The sequence below is a fragment of the Phyllobates terribilis genome, unplaced genomic scaffold (assembly GCF_046119375.1).
Source record: "Phyllobates terribilis strain yellow unplaced genomic scaffold, ASM4611937v1 Scaffold_2__4_contigs__length_985480577, whole genome shotgun sequence".
NCBI lineage: Eukaryota > Metazoa > Chordata > Amphibia > Anura > Dendrobatidae > Phyllobates > Phyllobates terribilis.
In genome coordinates this window covers 684,942,151-684,963,934 of record NW_027362762.1, presented here as the reverse complement: position 1 = coordinate 684,963,934, position 21,784 = coordinate 684,942,151, and the positions used below count along the sequence as shown (strand labels likewise).

At 43.8% G+C, this 21,784-nt stretch overlaps 1 protein-coding gene across 3 annotated transcripts in view; it reads right to left on the bottom strand.

The window, feature by feature from the left end:
• EIF2D (eukaryotic translation initiation factor 2D) overlaps positions 1–19,226 on the bottom strand; it is a 44,987-nt gene extending 25,761 nt beyond the window's left edge. The window contains exons 1-4 of one of the 3 annotated variants that reach the window (XM_073666940.1): positions 19,029–19,226; positions 14,941–15,131; positions 3,894–3,977; positions 793–883 (exon numbers count right to left, since the gene is read on the bottom strand). In XM_073666940.1, the coding sequence (XP_073523041.1) occupies positions 793–883; positions 3,894–3,977; positions 14,941–15,064 (299 nt within the window). In that variant the 5' untranslated portion in view covers positions 15,065–15,131; positions 19,029–19,226. Of the gene's footprint in view, positions 1–792; positions 884–3,893; positions 3,978–14,940; positions 15,132–17,515; positions 17,722–19,028 lie in introns of those variants that run through there. The other 2 variants (XM_073666938.1, XM_073666939.1) reach the window with 2 other exon arrangements.
• Between the last annotated feature and the right edge of the window lie 2,558 nt (positions 19,227–21,784).

Below are 21,784 nucleotides of genomic sequence, written 5' to 3'. Positions count from 1 at the left end.
AGGGACTGGAGTAAGATTTGTGGAGTGAAAAACACCGCCACTCATTATGAATTTGACGAGTGAGTTTGCCACACCTCTGTCCTTCTCCAGCCCAGTCCATTTTGTCAGAGCTGGGTAAAAATGGTGCGAGAGGGGAAAAAGTCACAAAATTTTAGCTCCAAAATTTTGCAACTTTTCAAAAAGCTTTTTACGCCACAATTCTACAGTAAAAGCTTTAATGAATAGGGCCTTTAAAGTGTACCTCTCGTTCTATGGGAAGTCATGTAGTTGATTAGCAAAGGTTTTTTTTAGTTTTTCCACCTAGGCCTCCATAGCCAACAAAAAGCCTCACTGCATATGAGAAATCTCATGTAGAAGCCATATGTAAATTAGACTAGAAGTGCATTAGGGGTGTGTCAGGACACTTGGAATAACCTGTGCAATACATCCCCCAGTCCATTTCCAGCTTGATTTGTTTATGGCTTCTTTACAAAAATTTTCATGCCTGGCACATGGCATCTCTGCAGAAGAAGGTATCATTTGTATTGGGAGACGATTGCCATTACAAGTATATTACTATTTCCATAAGAAAAATGTGCTGATAGCCCCAGAATTTTCTGGTTCACCAAACTGACTTTACAACATGTCATTTTGTGTCTTTCATGACCTTACCGCAGCGTTTCCTGCTGACAATGCCACAGGTTAGTGTTCAGACATCAAGAAAAGGGGTATTAAACAACACTTGCTTGGAAAACACTGACGTTTTTATGCCCCCATCACATATTTCACTATAGTGTGCAGAACGTACTATACCTGCTTCCCACTACGATGACTGCACACAGACTACCCCGCTGGACCTCTGGAAGGCCTGTAGATGGCACCACAACGCCAGGCAGCATCAGATCTGGAAAAGACATGGTGGGAAACTTTCTCTTAGTAATGACATCCTTTGTAGGCTGTAGGGCAGGGCAGCGACTTCACTATCATCTATTACTCTCACGTGCCATGCTTCGCAGCAAACAATGTGTCATCATGTCCGCATCATAGGTAGAAGGTTAGATACTGCAGCTCAAAACAGCAAAACAGTTTATTTGCTAATGTTTTAGGGCAGGAAAAACTATCTACAAGAAACCATAGCACAAGGGTAATAAGCTGCGCGTAGAGTGATTTGTGTCCTATGTGAGTCTATGGATGGTGCAGTTGATAAAAGTACATTAGTGATTTTTTTTTTTTTTTTTAGGTGATTGCTCAAAAAAACAAATACCCCCCCTCCTTTAAAACACTATTCCCCAAGCATAGCAGAATAACAGTGGCTGTCGTTAGGGGTCGTCACCCAGCAGATGGCATACGTGGAAGACAACTGATGGATTTACATTTACATTCTTGATTTATTTTAGGAGGGAAAGGTCTTTAAGTTAGAACTTCAACCTGATCTAGCGTTACAGTTAGATAAATGGTTAATAAAAACAAAATGTAATTAGGGGACAAGGGCAGGCCAGAAATAGCATGTAGCAGGTGTCTCGCCCGCTGTATACCACCATAAAGTCCACGCTTTACCAGTCACTATGGAAAGGTCCATATTTGTAGCCCAGCAAAGACAATTTGGAATAAAACTTTGCAGAAATCAATATGACTCTTCAAGTTCTGCATCTGAGATACAGTCAAGGTCAATAAAAGTCTGTTTACACGGACCGGCATCACTAAGTGACGGCTGACTGGTAAATATGTACCCGTTATTAGCCTGTTTACACAGCAGACCACAGTAAATGGTGCACACTGAAAGATCTGTGATAAATCCTTCACTGTGCATAGGCAGCCATTATTCTCGGCAGCACGAGTCCTGTTTACAGGATGATGTGCCATTGAGAACCGTGATCTTTCATGCTCTGCATTTTGCATGTTCGTAGGGTGATCCGCAGCCTGTTTACACTGCAAGATTATCCAGAAACAAGAGATCCTAGGAACGCTCGTTCACGATAATCTTTCAGGGTAAATGCACTTTAAGACCCCTTTGACACATCCATTTTTTTCATACATGTTCTACCAATGTTTTTAGAAACAAAACATACGTTTTGTCACAGATCAAAGTAACCCATTGAAGCCTAACGGTCTGTGAAAAACTCAGACAGCACACTGAAGGTATCCAAGCTGCAGCCGAATGCTGTCCATTTTTCACTGTCTTGTGTTAGGAGAAGGGTCAGAAGCCTCCAATAAGTTTTTTTTTACCTACTGGAAAAACTAATGGTAAAACTAATCGACCTAACGAGATCCAAAACACTTATAAATATCAGTCTGTCTTTTATATACGCAAAAAACACACAGACGAGTGAAACTAAAGGGGCATTTACACTGCAAGATAATCGTGAACAATTATGCTCGCCTCATGATTATCATGCCGAGTAATCAGGCTGCCAATCCCGTAATGAACGTGCAAAAGGCTCGATCATTGGGTGAAATGATCTTTTGCGCAACATAAAAGATCATCGTTCTCGGCAGTGCATCGACCTGTGTAAACAGCACTCACACAGCTGAATACTATGGCAGCTTGTGCACACTGAGTGATCTAGAATAGTGCACATCGTTTACTCTGGTCTGCCTGTATAAACAGGCATTCAAACGACCGACGATCAGTAAGTTTACTGATTGGCGGTTCTATCTTGCCACCAGTCGTTCTGTGTAAATGGACCCCAAGACAATCAACATTAGAGGAACGCAATCAAATCATGTGTCATCAGTCATTAAATCCTATTAGGAGGTTTCCCCCCTAAGGTGTTTTCTTTGCTCCAGGACATATTCTGAATGTATGCCGATTGTCCCAAGTGTTGTCTGGCATTTTCACCACCAACCTGATTGAGAGACAGATCTCCTGCGCCATCCACAGCCTGCTATAAATTTAACGCTTGCAAAGTACTGCTGTGAACAGGAGCATGGAAACTCCCTGTTGGGGGTGGAGGCTTTAATTCCCTTTGCACGTGCATGTGGTTTTTAAAAAAATAAATAAAAAATCCCAGAATACTTGGAAGAGCAGCAGGAATAAAATAAGAGCAAAAACAGCCTTTGCTTGTTGATCAGGAGACTGCTGACCTGTTTGTTCGTTCCCCGATTAATAATCAGTACAAATTGGCCCTTATGCATCCTAGCTTTATAATGAGTTGCCTCACAAGCTAATATAGGTGGAATGGTCAGCAGTCCATTTACTTTTGGCCATATATTTCATTAAAACACATTTAACACCTTCACGAGATATGACATAGGTTTACGTTCTGTCTCTGCCTTTTATGCGGGCTCACGTGCTGAGCCCACATCTTTCCCCGCACAGGACGGCTGATTTGATCAGCCAACATGAGCATTTAACAGCCGTGGGTGGTGTCGTGCTCTGTCTGCGGCTCTTAACCTGTTAAATTCCGCTGTCAATCTCTGACAGCGGCATTTAACAGGTGCCAAAAGGGGCAGGCATAATTCCACACTCCTATCGGTAAGCCCATGATGTGATCGTGGGGCGCCAATGGGTAGTCATGACAGCCAGGGGTCTGCTGATGACCCCCATGATTGTCATTACAGTGTGCGGTAAAATAAATGGTATCACTAAAAAGTACAACTCGTCCCGCAAAAAACAAGCCCTCATACGGCTATATTGATGAAAAAAAAAAAAAAAACGTTATGGCTCTGGGAAGAAGGGGAGGAAAAAAATGAAAATGGAAAAAATTGAAATGGCCCGGTGGTGAAGGGATTAAGAAATTATTGATAATTTAGGCACAGAACAAAGCAAATAGATGATATTGGTATTATCCATCTTTACTGGAAGTTATGGCTTTGAAAATGTTACCATCACACAATGGGGAAAAAAAAACAATCCATAGAATGCCTTTAAACAAAAATAAAATAAAAATAAGAACAAGAATCCAGCATATTACCTGCTCCGCCAGCCATTTTTTCAAGAACCGGTGGCCAAGTAGTAAAAGCTGGAAGAAGATCTGGGAAACTCCATAGGGTATACACTGCAGAAATAGAGAGAAAGATTGAATATTTAGGGGTAAGATAATGGGCACGATGCTCATCTCTGATGCTAACAATAAGCCAACTAAACCCTACTAAATGTCACCAGAGCAAATAGCAAATAGTTACAGTATGGAAAATAAGTATTTGATACACTGCCGATTTTGCCAGTTTTCGCACCTACAAAGAATGGAGAGGTCTGTAATTTTTATGGTAGGTACACTTCACCTGTGAGAGACAGAATCTAAAAAAAAAAATCAAAAAATTCACATTGTATGATTCTTACATAATTAATTAGCATTTTATTGCATGATATAAGTATCTGATACAATAGAAAAACAGAACTTAATATTTGGTACAGAAACCTTTATTTGCAATTACAGAAGTCAGATGTTTCCTGTAGTTCTTGGCCAAGTTTGCACACACTGCAGCAGGGATTTTGGCCCACTCCTCCATACAGATCTTCTCCAGATCTTTCAGGTTTCGGGACTGTCACTGGGCAACATTGAGTTTCAGTTCCCTCCAAAGATTTTCTTTTGGTTTCTGGTCTAGAGACTGGCTAGGCCACTCCAGGACCTTGAAATGCTTCTTATGGAGCCACTTCTTAGTTGCCGTGTCTGTGCGTTTCGGGTCATTCTCATGATGGAAGACCCAGCCACGACACATCTTCAATGCTGTTACTGAGGGAAGGAGGATGTTGGCCAAAATCTCACGATACATGACCCAGCCATACTCCCTTCAATACGATGCAGTCGTCATGTACCCTTTGCAGAAAAGCACCCCCAAAGTATGATGTTTCAATTGGCTTTATCACAGTAGCACAAGCAACATGCGGCGTAGAATTTTTGTGGTGAAAAACTTCTCCTCTGTGGCATTTTTGAGAAATGGCTGTACCAATGGTTCCACAACCAAATCATTGTAAAGCCAATCTGCTAGTGCACCTGGAATGAAGCCTAGAGGGGTCTGGGTACCGTACATTATGACACCTTACACCACTAAAAAAGGGTTTACATTGGGCTATGAGCCAGATCTCCAACTACAGGTGCTCCATTGACCTCACGCCATTGCTCTCAAAAACCATCGTGATGCAGAGCAAGACAGCAATGGAGGCTGGAATGGAGGTCTATCCTCTTCAGCAATGAATTCCAATTTTGTTTTGGATGCAATGATGGTTTGAGATTGCTCTGGAGACCCCGTGGGCAATACCATGAAGAGATCTTCACAAGAGAACATCACACTGAGTACAGCATACTGTGGGGTGGCATGATGTACAGTATCCGGACCCCTAGTCTTCATTTTGGGTACACTATGTACAGTAAATGGACCCCTCTAGGCTTCATTCTGGGTACAGTAACATGTACCACCTGCTGATCATGTTATTGTGTGCAGCTCGTGTTGTATAAACCTACTACCATGGCCTACAACACTTCTGGATGATTTGTCTCCCATAGAGCACATCTGGGACATCATTGATTGGCAATTGCAAAGGGAGCTGCCAGCAATGGATCTTGATGATTTACACGCTAGGTAGAAAAGAACCAGTCAGCACTTAAAGAGTTTGTAGTGCACCTATCTTAGGGATATTGCCCCATGAACATACAAAGTGGCACTCACTCTTTAAATTAGTTGCAGTAGTTTAATCAACACAGAATATCATACGTGATGCATTTTGGCTCTTTTCAAAAATTTAGATTAAAAAATGGAGCCGAAATGCGTCACGTCTTATGATGCTATTCTCTACTGAATAACTACAAATTATTTAGAAGATTGAGTGGCGGTCTTCTGCATATCATATAGGAATTATTGGGATGTTATCATTATATATTGGCCATTATTAGATCTCTGTGTGTAACCAGGCCCTCAGGGCAATTTTCCATATGTGTTACTGAACAAGCCGAGCTTGCTTCCATATAAAAAGCAATCATCTGATTTCATTATACTGCTGTATTCATGGAAAGTATTAGAGGGACATAAATCACAGGCTCTGTCTAGAGAGCTCTGCCCTAAATGTACTCTGTCCATATAAAATATTGCATTATTAAAAGAGGCAGGAAGGGTGTGGCTGTGCTTTATTAACATGACATACATACACGACTGTATAGTAATCATCTACACACCTTTATTTCCCAACCCTTATTTCATTAACATGAGTGACACGACTGCCAAAATGCTACAATAACATAGCGTTCCACTGTAGATGTAAGAATATAGTCCCTTTACTGGGCAAATAAAGGTGAATAAAACCTAAATAGCACCTAACAGTGTAAAATAAGATTGTAAATATAAGTAATCCATACACTTTAGATTAAAAGGGTTGTCTGGCCTTACAAGTCAGAAGTTACTCTATGTGACTGTAGACTTGTGAATCCTCACAATAAATGCATTGTGAGGATTCTCCGGTGCTAGGAGCAGCGGGTGGCTACGTGATCAGAAGTATGTGATTTGTATACTTTCGGCCACATTCCAACTAGACAGTATCCGGCCTCACTTAATACACTTGCATTGAAAAAGACTGTGCACGACTAGTCGGCACGTGACCATATGTATGCAAATCACATACTTGCGGTCATGTGATAGCCTTGTGGACAAGGCTAATAGACAGGTGACCAGACATGTCTGTGAGCCTTGTCCTATTGAAAACTTCATATGAGAAAACTTATTTTCTATTGGAGGAGACTGATGGACAGGTCTAGTCACATGTTGTGGGTGGGGTTATTCCCCGCGTCACACCCAGCATCCACCACGCGCTTTCCCAATGAATGGGGACAGGGAGAGCATGCGGTGGATGCCAGGTGTGACGCGGGGGGGGGGGGAACCCCACCTACAACCCAGCAGCCACCGGTGGAACCAGGAAGATAAACACTCCTTGCTGCTGCCAGCACTTGTCGTGACATCAGCGGATGTCAAGAGCCGGCTGCAGCTCGGGGTCTTGTGATGCCTGTGAGGGGCCAGTGAAAGCGCCGCTCACAGGCAGTAACTGCAACAGAAGGTATTTACAAAGAAGCTTCTATTCATCATAGAAATACATTGGGCTATTTTCAATAGCAGTAGACAACCCCTTTAATGAAACCGAGTAGAAAAAATGATTTTTTTAGCCACAATTGCATGCATTTAAAGGGAACCTGTCATGTAAAATGACGCTGTTAACCTGCAGATATGGGGTTAATCAGCAGGTTAATAGAGTTCTGACACAGTGAAGCGCCCGCACTGAGAACCCCACGGCCAGGAGGAAATTAATTTTATCCACCCACCTCCCGCATCCTCGCTCTTTCAGTCCCAGGTGTGGCACCGACGTGGTTTCAGTCACCGCTCAGTGCATAGAGAGCGGCAGCTGTAACCGTGCCCCCTGCACTGACTGACTGACCGCCAACTCTAATGCTGAGCCTGCTGTCAGTCAGTGCAGTTACAGTCACCGCTCTCCATACACTCTGCCCGTAACTGAAAGAATGAAGCTGTTGGGGGGGAATAAACTTCACTTCCTCCTGGCATCGGGGCTCTCAGTGCGGCGGCCGCACTGTGTCAGAATGCTATTAACCCCATATCTCCTGGTTAATAGTGTTATTTTATATCAGGGTTCCCCAACTCCAGTCCTCAAGGCCCACCAACAGGTCATGTTTTCAGGATTTCCTTAGTATTGCACAGGTGATAATTCCATCATCAGCACAGGCAATAGTTACATCACCTGTGCAATACTAAGGAAATCCTGAAAACATGACCTGGTGGTGGGCCTTGAGGACTGGAGTTGGGGAACCCTGTTTTATATGACAGTTTCCCTTTTAAGTAAGAAAACAAAATTGTCCCCAAAGTTGGACAACCCCTTTAAACCACAATCATTTATCGCTGGCTGTAAAGAAAAAATAAATCCCATTTTGTAAAGACTACATTTACTGTGTTGTGTGTAAATAGGTAATGATGTATCCCATAACCCTTTCACTGGTTCACGTGTACTTTAATTACATCAGCTCTAGTCATAGAAATCTATCAGTTTGGCATATAAATGATGTGGAGATCCGCAGGAAGTGCCGACATCCAGGTATCTGCCCTCAGCTTAGGCGACAGATCACAGCCACATAAGCATGACTGAGCAGGGCATTAGCATATCACAGCCAGGGGGCATTTAGTAATCAGGTGTCATTAATGTAGGTCATGTATATGTTGTCAGAACTTTCTCACCTACACTAGGGTATCTTGTTTTAAAGGCGGTGTCTTACAATTACAAATTATCACCTAACAAACAGGATTGTACCTGTAAGAGTGCAAATGTACACTGCCTGAGCTGGGGCACTAAAAGACCACCAATCTGCTGCCTGCGTGATGATCAGCGGTCATATAATAGCCTGTTAACGGAGACTGACCTTTCTTCCCATGCACACTGAGTATACAGAGCACCGGCTGTACTTGTGCCCCCAGCACGGAGAGCCGGACCCAATGCAGAGGGAGTGTCAGCCGGGGGCGAAGGTACAGCCCCCATGACGGAAAGCGAATGCTGCCTTTTCTTCTCAGAGCGTTTGGCTACGTGCAGGGTATTAATGCTATTAATCTGCAGATTAACCCCACATATATGGTGACATCTTCACTTGTTAAGCACCATGGAATAAATGGCGCTATAATAATAATAAATAATAATAATAATATTCCCTTTAGGCTGTAAGCCAGACACTGTGCACCACACGTATCTGTGTGACTGCCGTCCTATGCGAGCTCCATCTGTGTGCATGTATAATACTACACAGCCACTCCCTCCATGAAATGGTAGGTTAATGAGTGGTTGTTTTTGTCAGTATTTTGCACTTGTGCTGCCCCCCGCCTTTATCATGGGGTCTGCTGCGTCCTGTAGTGATTTGGTTATCTGACCTGGAGTAGGTAAGGCAATTTGTTTGTGGTTTTTCTTGAATTCATGTCCTTTGTGAGCCGTTTTTGAATTGACACATTCCCTTTAATTGCAATGAGGCCCAAAACAGCAGCCTTCATGCCGCAAACATGAACAAGTCAATGAAAGAATGACTGCCTGCAATCCCTCATTTATGAGCAGCTTAAAAAGAACCTAATCACGAGCAGGAACAATATTTACCTGTAGATATAAGGGTAATCTGCAAGTAAGTGGCGTTTAAGTCCTGCATAGCTGTCTTACTGAAGCAGGGGCTAGAGGGGGAAAATGAAGTTTTATTCTCATTGCAATTGCTCGCTTCTAGTCATTGGGGCTTAGCAGGCAGCAGTAACAGTCACCACTCACTATACAGTGAGGGCGCTGTAATCAAACCTCAGCAATTTGATTGACAGTCTGTTCTGCTGTGTAGATATAGAGCAGTCTGTCAAGTAATGTTCAAGAGAGTGATCACAGCTGCACTCCTAGTATAGTGAGTGGTGACTTAAATCTACCCACACCACCCTAATAACTGGAAACAGGCAGGAGCAGGGAGGATATAACCTCATTTTCTCCCTGTAGCCACTGCTGATATTATACCTGCAGGTAAATAGTGTTCTTGTACATGACAGAATCCCTTTAAAAGTGTTTTGCCAAGACTGCAATTTATTAACCCCTCCAGATAAAAAGCAATTAGCTGCTGATTGCTGACACCCTCACTATTACAAAATCAGGGGTCCCTATTCCTCTGTTTCAGTGGGATGGCGGTGGAGCATGCACACCGATGCTCTAATTAAAGTTTATACAATAGATGGAGAGATCTGAGCACAACACTTTCACTTACAAATACTGATGTAAAATACTGATGTATGAACGTGGCCTAGTCAGTACAGTTGGTGCTGACATAGGGAATCACATTTTCTTGAAACTAATAATTAGTAATTGGGATGGTCACTTGATTATAGGAAAAATCTACATCCAGCCTAAGACATGTGCCTCCTGCTCTGGGAGTGACAGAACTATAAATGAACATCTGTAATTTCCTGTGTAAGAAAAGAAAAATGTTCCTTGCAAAAAACAGTCTGAGTCTTTTGGATAAGATGAAGCGTGGTCTTCTTGCTGGGCCGAAATCAATTCCATTTTATGAGTCTGCTCACGTGGTCAGGCTACATCATGACACTTTACTATTCTGTTCACTGTGCAGATCTGTTACAAGGATTTGTGAAGTACAGTGCCCTTTTCAGAAATGTTTCCATAAGACATAGTTGTGGTCATCAAGCTACTAACTCATGTACAACCCCAAACGCTACCTACAAAACAGAGTAAGTCAGTAGTAGAGGCCTGGTAGGCTATTTGTCTTTGAATCTTGCAGATTCTCGTTTGGAGGGTTGAGGGGGCTTGAGACACACTGTGTGCACAATTATTAAACAAGTGATTATTCTGACCAGATCATCATTTTATGCAGATTTTCCAACGCCAAGCTGTATAAACTTGAATGCTTATTGGATGAAGCAGATCAGGTGATCTGTACTTGTGTAATAAGGAGGGTGAGGCCTAAGGACATAAGCACTCTTTATGAGGTGTGCAGAATAATTAGGCAGCTTGTTTTCCTCAGACAAAATGGGAAAAAATTAGATTTAACTGACTCTGAAAAGTCAAAAATTGTTACAAATCTTACAGAGGGATGCAGTATTCTTGAAATTGCTAAGATATTGGGGCGTGATCACAGAACCATCAAACGTTTTGTTGCAAATAGTCAACAGGGTCACAAAAAACATGTTGAGAAGAAAAAGACATCAAAGATGTGAGAAGAATCAAACATGAAGCCACCAGGAAGCCATTATCCTCCAGCGCTGTCATATTCCAGAACTGCAACCTCCCTGGAGGGCCCAGAAGTACAAGGTGTTCAGTGCTCAGAGCCAAGGTAAGGAAGGCTGAAACCTGACCACCACTGAACAAGACACAAACTGAAACGTGACTACTGGACCAAGAAATATCTGAAGACAGGTTTTTCAAAGGTTTTATGGACTGATGAGATGAGTGACTCTTGACGGACCAGATGGATGGGCCTATGGCTGGATCAGTAACAGGCTCAGACCTCCACTTCAACTCCAGCAAAGTGGAAGTGGGGTACTGCTATGGACTGGTATTATTAAAGATCAGCTAGTTGGACCTTCTTGGGTTGAAGATGGTCTCAAAATCAACTCCCAAACCTACTGCCAGTTTTTAGAAGATAGTTTCTTCAAGCAATGATAGAGGAAAATGTCTGCAACTTTAAAGAAAAACATGATTTTTATGCAGGACAAAGCAGGGCTTTGGATTTGGAGTCGTGGAGTCGGAGCTGAAAGAAAAAAAGGGTCTAGACTTTTAGCTGAGATGAATCTGTGCTACAGTAAATTTATCACTTAAACATGAGCCATGTATGAGGGAGTCGGAGTCATGGAAATTGAGGAGTCGGAGGTTTGGCTTACCGACTCCACAGCCCTGGGACAAAGGCCTTAAAGATGAAAGAACAATGATATGGTTCCGTCCTAAAACCTACTGAGAACTTGTGGGCCCTTCTTAAAATGGGAGATTTACAGTGAAGGAATTCGAGAAGTTGTCCACTACTTTATAATACCCCACCCCCCAATGTACCCCCCCCCCCCCAGGGCCTGTAAGACTTTTGGTAAATATCTTATGTTGCAGACACTGCCTGTGAGTGGCGCTATCGGGGGCCGCTCACAGGCATCACGTGACCCCGCGCTGACATCACGACAAGTGAGGCGTGACTCAGCGCTGGGTTCCCGCGGTGGCTGCTGGGTTGTGGGCGGGGGGTAACCCCACCCACAACCTGGTATCCACCGTGCAACCAGGAAGAAAAAGATCCCCGGCTGCTGCCAGCACTTGTCGTGACATCAGCGGATGTCAGGGCCGGCTGCAGCAGAGGGTCATGTGATGCCTGTGAGTGGCCAGTGATAGCGCCCCTCGCAGGCATTATCTGCAACGGAAGGTATTTACAAAGTCTTAGGGGCCCCCGGGAGAATACATTGGGGGGGTAATATAAAGTAGTGGACAATCCCTTTCAGTCCACCTCTCTGATCAATGTCTGGGAGGCTGTGGTTGATGCTGCCCAAACAATTGATCATCAATAGATTAAGAAACTAACAGACTCCATGGATCAAAGACTTATGACTGTTATTGAAAAGAAGGGTGGTAATATTGGTCAGATATTTTTTTTTAATGTGAAATATATTTTTGCACTCTTTGAGTTTGGTTATTATTCTCACTTTAACAGATGAAAATAAACAATCGAGATGGGAAAATCTAAGTTTTTCATTATTTGCATAATAATAATTCTGCACACTAATAGTTGCCCAAAGGTACAACTATAGATACACGACACAAAGATATTCTCGTAAGGCTTCATTCACAAGTCAGTGTCTCCAGTATGTGTGGTGACAGTTTTCACACGTACTGGAGACACTTACACATCTAGACCCATTCAAATGAATACACGCACATGTCAGTGTATTTCTACCGGTTATAGGAAGTTTCGCCCCCAGCAATTTGCCCCCAGCAGTTCACCCCCAGGTACATTTCGCCCCTATCATTTCGCCCCCGCACGGGCAAAACATCCTGGGAGCCAAATGCTGGGGACGAAATGTGCGGAGGCGAAATGTACCCGGGGGCGAATTGCTGGGGGCGAATTGCTGGGGCCGAACTGCTAGGGGCGAAACATCCAATTCCCTTTCCATCAACCGTGTGTCCATGGGCAAAACACGCTGACATGTCAGTTTTTTGCACGCTGTACAACGTTCCACACACATGCACACTGATGACACACATATGACATCCTTGTGTCATCAGTATCACACGTACAAGCGACTGGGCATCACCGGTACAGTTATTCCTGTTCCCATACGCCAGGTGCTGAACGCAGCTCCCATCATTGTTCCCTGCTGCGCTGCGATCAATGTTGAGAGTAGTATTCTGCCCCCGCTGTCTCCAACAAGTCTAAAAATAAGAATAAAATTAAAAAAAAACACAATATACTCACATTTTCACCTAATTTCCTGAAGCCATTGTCCCCTGTAAACAAACCAAAAATAAAAAAAATATCCCTCACCAAGATGAAATAATCCAGTGTCCCACGCCATAATCCGTCTGACCGATATTTCTTCATCACCATGAGAGGTGGCTTGAGGCGACCGCTCACGCTGTGGAGCAGGGGAGAATGACAGGACACCGCTCACTGAAGACAGCGCAGGTCAGTGGCCCGCTCGCTCCATTGAGTCATTCTCCTCTGCTCCGTGTTACGGGTCCAGGTGGTGGAACCTCTGTGCTTCGGTGCAAGGAGGGACCAGAGGGGCGTGACCAAGTGCCTACATGGTCCGACCAAGGTCGCACGGCGGCTCAATCAACTCTGTGAACCAGGGAGGGACCGGGCAGGTGGACCAGGTGCCACTCTGGGACCGACCTTATGTGAGAGCAGGTGACTCCCACGGGTCAGATAGCAGGAACTGACCGGTACAGCGGATGAGCACGGCAGGAAGGCAGACGGATGGTCCGGGTAGATAAGCAGGCTGGTTCGGCAGATAGCCAGACAGGTGCTCCGGGTAGGTAGGCTGGCGGGCACGGCAGGTTACAGGCAGGTGCTCCGGATAAGCAGACCGGCCAGCAGGACTGAAGACAGACCGGCCGGCAGGACTGAAGACAGACCGGCCGGCAGGACTGAAGACAGACCGGCCGGCAGGACTGAAGACAGACCGGCCGGCAGGACTGAAGACAGACCGGCCGGCAGGACTGAAGACAGACCGGGGGACCTGAGGGCTGAAGCAAGTGTTAGCACACGGAACAACAACCTTGCACAGGCACCTCCATTTTGGAGGAGGTGCCTTATATAGGGGCAGTCCTCCGGCCATTGGCCGGGGACTCTATAGGACGACGCGCGCGGCCCCTTTCAGAGGGAGGGAGTGCGAACGCCCTAAGCATAGAGCCCGGAAAGCTGCGCTCCTCAGCAGCAGGGGGGCGGGAGGACGCCGTACCTGGACCGCAGCGGTGAGGGGAATGGCGTCTCTGCCCAGCAGGAGGCAGAGATGTTAATGCTACACTCCACAGCATGTGTGGTCGCCTCAAGCCACCTTTCATGCTGATGAAGAAATGTTGTTCAGCTGGATTACAGCGTGGGACACTGGATTATTTAAAACTTCGGACAGGTGAGGGATATTGAGTTTTTTTATTTTTGGTTTGTTTACAGGGGACAATGGCTTCAGAGAATTAGGTGAAAAGGTGAGTATAACGGTTTTTTTATTTTATTCTTATTTTAACACTTGTTGGAGACAGTGAGAGGTGAATACTACTCAACATTGCCCCCAGCTGGCACTGATAGCACTGCAAGCAGGGGACAGTGATGAGACTTGCCTCCAGCACCTAGCGCATGGGAAAAGCGTGAACTGTACCACTGATTCCCAGGTGCCGGTACGTGTGATACTGATGCGGCACATGGTTGCCACATAGGTACACATGTACATCTCTGGTACTGGTTTTTCCAGTATCGGAAATATCAGGACGTGTGAAAGAGGCCTAAGAAAGACAAAACCTCACTTTTACTTTCTTAAATATTCATGTTCATTAACCTATCGGATTGACCAACAGCACTGTAGTTGATCAATAATAACATGAATCATCAAAAGTACCAATAGCCTACTTAGTGTGCACACAGTGTACATTGCATCATACTGCACTTTTAGTAGAATTTATTTATTTTTTTATTTCATCCAAATAATAAACGAGGACGTGATCTTGAATTTTCAAGAATTAAACAGTCAGTGAGAACATTGCTGTTTGGATATAATCAGCAGCTTCTTTCTTAATGGAGCAGTGGTGTTGCGTGTGGTTTAAACTTACAATCACCCAGGAAAAAACAGTGAACATCGAAAATATTTCCAATGCCACTGTACCACTAGTGACTATTGTGCTACATTTACCTAATGCGAGATTTATCAAAACTGGTGCAAGAGAAAAGTAATCACAAGCTCACATGATGGCAGCCTTCTGTGACACCGTATAAGAAATGTACAGTTAATACAACAAATATCCATTCAGTACTTCCTTCTCACCTGTTGGATATAGATTCCTCTCCAGTTCAAACACAATGGGGTTCTTATTGTGGACATAGATGGTCAACGCCTCTCCTTTGTGAGCATACACCTTAACAGTATTCAGTTCTTCTTTGGGAGGCATTAGTTCAGAAAGGTTTTCCGTGCTCAGAGCAGGGAATGATGCACTGATGTCAGCTCGCAGTTTTCTCCTGTTTAATATAACATGCCATTAAAGCACAACTTTTATATATACTTAGACTATGTTCACACCAGGCGGTTTTTATGCAAATTTTCAGCTGCGTTTTACAGTACCAGCAAGGTCTATGAGATTTCAGAAATCTCATGCACAGACATTGTTTTTTGGGTCATCAGTATTTTGTGCTTTGCATGTTTTTTTGCTCAATAGAGCATGTCACTTCCTTCAGTGTTTTTTCTGCATTTTTCACCCATTGAAAGTAAGGGGTGGTGAAAAAATGCCTAGTGTGAACATAGCTATCAGGTTTTGCTGCATTTTAGTGAAAAAAAGCAAGTAGAGCGGTATGTGAATTTTTTTGTGACTTTACCATATTGTCTTGGTCATCTGAGATGGCAGTTTGGATTAGGACAGTTTAATTATATTAGTGATGTGTACAATGTAAACATTGACTGAGTTGGTGTGAGATTGAACAATACCTGTGAAACTCAATGGCACACAATAGTGTGAAAATAAATAGTGTCATACAAACTCAATGCACTGCCAATCTCATAGGTAAACTATTCCTGAACAATTCACCTTCCCCCACTGTTCCATTTGAAATTCTGGTTAATATTGTTTCACGTATGTCTTGCATTGGTGACCTGTCTTCATGCTTCTGTGGTGGAAGCAAAGCTGAACTTTGGGATCCTGAAAAACACACCAAAGCCTGCGATTTTGACACAGCGTCTTTCCTGTCAAGAGATCAGGTTTTGCTGCAGAAAAAACGCTTAGTGTGAACATACCCTTACAGTTGAAAACAACTGTATGGAGCAAGGCCGCGCCCACTGGACGGGCTCTGGCCGGGAGTATGTATAACTCATACATATCCTCCTGTCCCGGCTCAGAAACTGGCAAATCCTAGCATCACACAGAACGTGTGCTGGGTGATTCATAAGTCTGCAGTCACACAGAGTGACTGCAGACTTATCGATTTGAGCTGGACAACCCTTTAAATTTGTATTTACAACTGGGTACTTATTTCACTGTTACAAAATAGCACGGCAGGTCGGATGCTTGACCACTGCTCGATTCAGCACTCGACAGCCCTATAGGGATGAACGCACTGATGCTCCTTTGTAATGAGAATAAAAGATCCCATGCTCTACCAAATGGTGCAGGTCCCAGAGGCCGGACTCCCACTGATGAACTAGTTACCACATATACAACCCCTTTTAAATTTGGCCATAGTAAACTCAAAACTAGCGACAAACATATAACAATCTCCCTGCACTCTCAACAATGCAGCTACAGGAGAGTCACTCTTCTCTTCTGTGTGGCAGAAAGAGATTACAGGACTCCAAAACTCAGCACACAATCATATAAATGATCCGAGTGTCATCTGCACTTTAAGGAGCCAAGAATATTGAGATCTACTCACAGTAAAGTGATTTTTACAATGATGTAAAAGGATATGTCATCACTTTCTGATCAGTGGGGTCCAACCTCTGGGACTATTACTAGTTCTCAAAATGAAGAGGGTAGAGCTGAGGGACAAGGAGATGTCAGAACAATCTACATAAGGTAAAGGCAATTTACTATGATTTTTGTATTAATTTCCTAATGACTGTCAATTTTTCTGCTGGAAGCAGTGTATTATCAGCCGAGAGCTTCCTCCACTTTTCTGTGTAGGTGAAGTGCATGAAGGGGGCTGACTGATTGGCTTATTTCAATATTTAGACCAGCCCCCTTCTGACTTAGTTATTAGGTATAGCAGTTAACCAGCCTTTCTCATTCACATCACCAACACACAGGAAAGAAGTGGAAGCTCTCAGCTGAGCCATAAACGAATGTGAACATGGTGCTGCTGGGACGGGCGTGTGAATCTGGCCTTACCTAGCCTATGTTACAGCGCTAAAAAGGTGACGTCACGTGTGAAGCACTGGGCTTATTGCCAAACTCAGTAAATGGCTGCAATAGTTACAACCCCTTTAAATTTGCATTAGGGGGATACGTTACCCTTCACTGTAAGTGTTCAGTCACCTCACACATCTATGACTTGTACGTTATTCCATATATTATTGGAATTTTATATAACTCCCAGGTGCCAGTAACAGGGGCCATCTACATTTCAGGGTCCCCGAGTCATTAATCTGTCATTGGGGTGCTGGGGAGAAGCATTAGATACCGGCCATTGAGTCAAGCTGATAAAGGCGAACCCAAACCAGTAAACTAGTCTCTATCACCACAGCACAACTAAACTGGACTGCCCCTTTATATGTTTACTACAAAATAGAGAGAACATCCATTTCATCTGCAAGTGACCCATAAGTATAAACGCTCTGCTGGTCTAGGCGACATTGTGTGGATCAGAGCGGGTAATGGCAGGCACATGTACAGGGAGGGAGCGGCGCACATCACCTGTCCGAGCCTTTCATGGCCGTGTTGGACTTCACCTTGACGGGCTTGGCAAACATGGCGGAAGTCTATGAAGACAGCGACAGCAAACAGAAGGGACAAGGAGCGGAGAAGCCGGTGCCTGCACATAGCATGAATCACTCCCTGGGCGCCGCCATGTTTGGTCCTTTCCTCAATGCTGTCCCCAGGAAACATGGTGCACTCGGAACGTAGTGGTGACGTGCAGGACGCTGAGCTGTATGTACGTTATTCTCCATTCCATGCACTGCAAGCATAGCTCCTACGTGTGTATCTATGGCTGCTGGACAGCCCCCTATGCAGTACCTGGGTACAGGCCAGACATTGCTTTACAAGACAGAGAATGTCCATGGAAATGGTTGTCTCATTCATTGGGACATCTACATTTGCATCTCCCTAGGGTGGTGGGTTCCGAACCCCCCGCAAAACGGCATTTGGACTTATGCGCCGACGGGGCCATAGACGATAATGGTGTCGGCAGAGCTCTGACGTGCATCATTTTCGGGTGTATACGCTTAATGGAGGCTAACATTAAAACCACGGTCACACATTGAGTGTTTGGTATCAGTGTTTGTAAGACAAAACCAGGAGAGGAAAAGTATAACATACTGAATACGGAACGTGTGAACGTGGCCTAAGATGTAGTCAGTCACTGCTTAGGTTGATCTGGTTGTGTCGTGTCCTGCTGCTGCCACCCCAGCCATAATCATCTGCGCCCATCATCTGATTGGTTTATTATTTAAAAATAATTATATATGTATATGGCTGAGCAGTCACGTCATAAATACAGTGGACTCCTAACTGTATTCTTTGATAGAAGAAAAAGTAATGTTCCAGCTTCAGGATGTAATAAAAACTTGAGGTTTATTTGAAAAACAAATATTTAAATGTCACCATTGGTCACAACCAACCCAAAAATGTATTCTAGTAGCAAACGCGTTTCAGACGGTGCGTCTTTAATTATTGCAATGACCAATGGTGACATTTTAATATATGTTTTTGTTACATCCTGACGCTGGAACATACCTTTCTCGTCTATTGGACCTCTGCGGCACTGATGTTTTCGAGCATCGGATGCCCACGTGGGTGAGCTGACTTATCTTCTAGTATTTGTGTCACTGTATTCTTTGATAGTAGCTGTTATCTAGACAGCACAATGGAGCAGATATATTTTTGCCTCTACTGTAAAGTTCCCACATGAGTTTTTGACGCTGCATATTTTCACTTACAGTTCCAGCAGAGTGGATGGGATTTATAGAAATCTCATGCCCACTGTGCTTATTTTTAACTCAGCGTAAACTGACCTGCCGTTTGTTTTTAAAATCTACATGTCAGTTGCATTAGATATTGAAAATACGCAGGTAAAAAAATGCACAGTCAGAGAGATAGGAAAAGAACCACGAGAGAGCGGAATCCTTAAAGGGGTTGTCCACTACTTGAACAGCTCCTTCTCAATTACTGTATTTCACCATGTAAGATAAAACCGGCCTGTACTCACCTCTGGCGTCCGCTCCGTTCCAGCGATGTTAGCTTCTGGTCTCCTATAACGACTACACGTGAGCCCTGCAGCCAATCAACAGGCGCTAATGGGCTGCTTCACTCTCATTTGGACAAAACTGACACACAGTTCTCATTTTTTTATGGATGTCAGTTTCATCACGTGAGACCTGGCTGGAATGGCACCGTAGGTGAGTACAGGCAGTTCTTTTATATGGCAGAATTTAGAAGGGGTTATCCGGGGAGTGGACAATGTTCCAGCGGACCATATAGAGGAGGCGCTACTATAGAGCAGACCATAGGGAGGAGGCGCTACTGATCCACAGTGTCAAATGCTGCAGAGAGAACCAGAAGAATCAGAAGTGAGAAGTATCCATTAGAGTCAGCTGTTAAATCCTTGGAGCCTTTAGTAAGAGCAGTTTCTGTAGAGTGTAAAGTCCATGAACTGGATTGTAAAGGATCAAGAAGAGACTTATCAGAAAGAAACCGGATTAGACGAGAGAAGACCGTGCGTTCGAGGAGTTGTGTTTTTTCATTACAAGTCAAGTGATTGATTGACTGTGATTTCAAGATTGTTTTGTCACATGAATTGTAATATGAAAAACGCAGCAAAACAATTCACGTCACATTAACTCATGCAGTTAACAACTTTTTTTCAAAAGCTGTGTGTGGAAGCGACTTAAGACCAATGAATTTTTTTAAATCCAGGGAACCTGCAAAAAGCATCAAGTGAAGTTGTGAGGGAGACAGAAGAAAATGAAGGATAAGAGATTACTTATGATTGTGCAGTACAAGTCAACATTGAAGTAATTATGTTCTCACTGTCAAAAATAGCAGCGTGTTGGCTGCCAACAATTACCGCCTCCTCGCCCACGAGAAAATGACTAGTTTGTGATTACAGCTACCTCTTGGCATTGAGAGAAAAATAGAAGGTCATGAGATAAATGAGTAAATATTCTATGTAATAAAGTCATATGTAATAAGACACCCAGGGACCATCCATACAGGATGAAGACCCATTAGATTTTCTGTTCTAATTATTACTGAATGTTTATTCTCAATATATACAGTAATGAAAACCACAAAAATCAACTTCTTATTAAAGATGATATACAAATACAATGGCAGGAAATATCAACTCCACCATATTCATCTAAGGTGCTGCTTATCTATATTCTTGCATGCTGAGACACAGCAATGGAGGACACTGCACACCTTTGATTTTTCGAGGGTCTGCTCCTTCTTCAAGCATGCCGAAGATATTCTAGATGTTGCTTAAATATTGAACATCACGTGACACCATAAAAGTGATATAAAAAAATATACACTCCTCAACATTGAAGTTGCAACACCAAGAAGAAAGACGTGGAATTGTGAAAATCACAGGATGGATAGTGAAGGGATTCTCGCTTTCTGGCAGTGGCACACACACACACAAAGTCTTTGGGGCAAAAGGGAAGGTTTATTTCAGGTTATAAACCTTCAGCAAATAAACAGAAAACAGACTTTTCTCTTGCATACTAAGGATGTGTAAAAGTTAACAAAACGATTCCTATAGCAGGTCCACACACTTGATTCTGGCAGTCTGACCAGCATACCAGAGGTCTGTCCTCTACTTTCAGATACAGAAACTGAATGAGACAGCTGAACTGCCTTAAATATGCCAGGCCAAGACCTGAAACCAGGGCCGGACTGACCATCTGGCAATTCTGGCAAATGCCAGAAGGGCCTGTCCGGTCGTGGGCCACCTTGTCTGCTATGCTGTTAACAGTATCGGCATCCTCAACATGCCGATACTGTTAATAGTTGTGATGGTGCACAAAGCTGCCAGCTCCATTATTTACCCCGGCAGATCACGGGATCCCTCTCTGTTTGTGGCCTGCCGGAGGCTGGCACCAAGCAGGGGATGTCTGCTGTGCTGTGATGTAACATCGCACCACCACCATCCATGCTGAGAATAGACAGAAGAGGAGACAGACGCTGAGGAGGATGAGGAGTCTAGAATAGGTGAGAATAAGGACTTTTTTATTTTTTGGGGGCTGTGGGGAACCATCATAATATATAGGGTGCTGTTGGTTGAACCATCATTGTATATAATGGTATGTTGGGTGGACCATCTTGATTTCCTCCAGAAAGGGTAATATTAGTAATATATCCCCATCTGGTGCTTGGGGACAGGGACTGCATGGGCCTGTGTGCTTTCAAATGCCAGGGCTAAATTTCAGTCCCAGTCCGTTCCTGCCTGGAACTGTACGTTTGGGAACTGCCAATCCCTCCCAGCTCTAGTGGCCTTCCCTAAAACCCAAACCCAAAATCTGGGCCTATTAAAAATCCTCTCCGCACTAACTGCGCTAGAGCCTGCTTTTACGGGTCCTACATCACCAAGGCTAGCTACCTCAGTGACACATACACTCCACCCAGGATCTTACCAGCTGCATCCTTATAATGATATGCAAATTATGAAAATTTTTCAAAGAATCTTGATGCATTCAGTATTGAGTATGAGCGACATAGACTGAAATACACGCACTTGCGTAACTTTGCTGCTATCTTTGAAGTTATTAATGGTTGTCTGAGAAATATTCTGCCTCACTTAATGCACTTGGGCTTGGACATCATCAAGGGCCACTGCTGGCAGCTCCCTTTGCAATTGCTGACAAATGAGGTCCCAGTTTTTCTTGATGGGAGACAGTTTTGGAGAAACTGCAGGCCATTGTAGCAGGTTTAGGTCATGCAGGCTGCTATCAGTAGCATGAG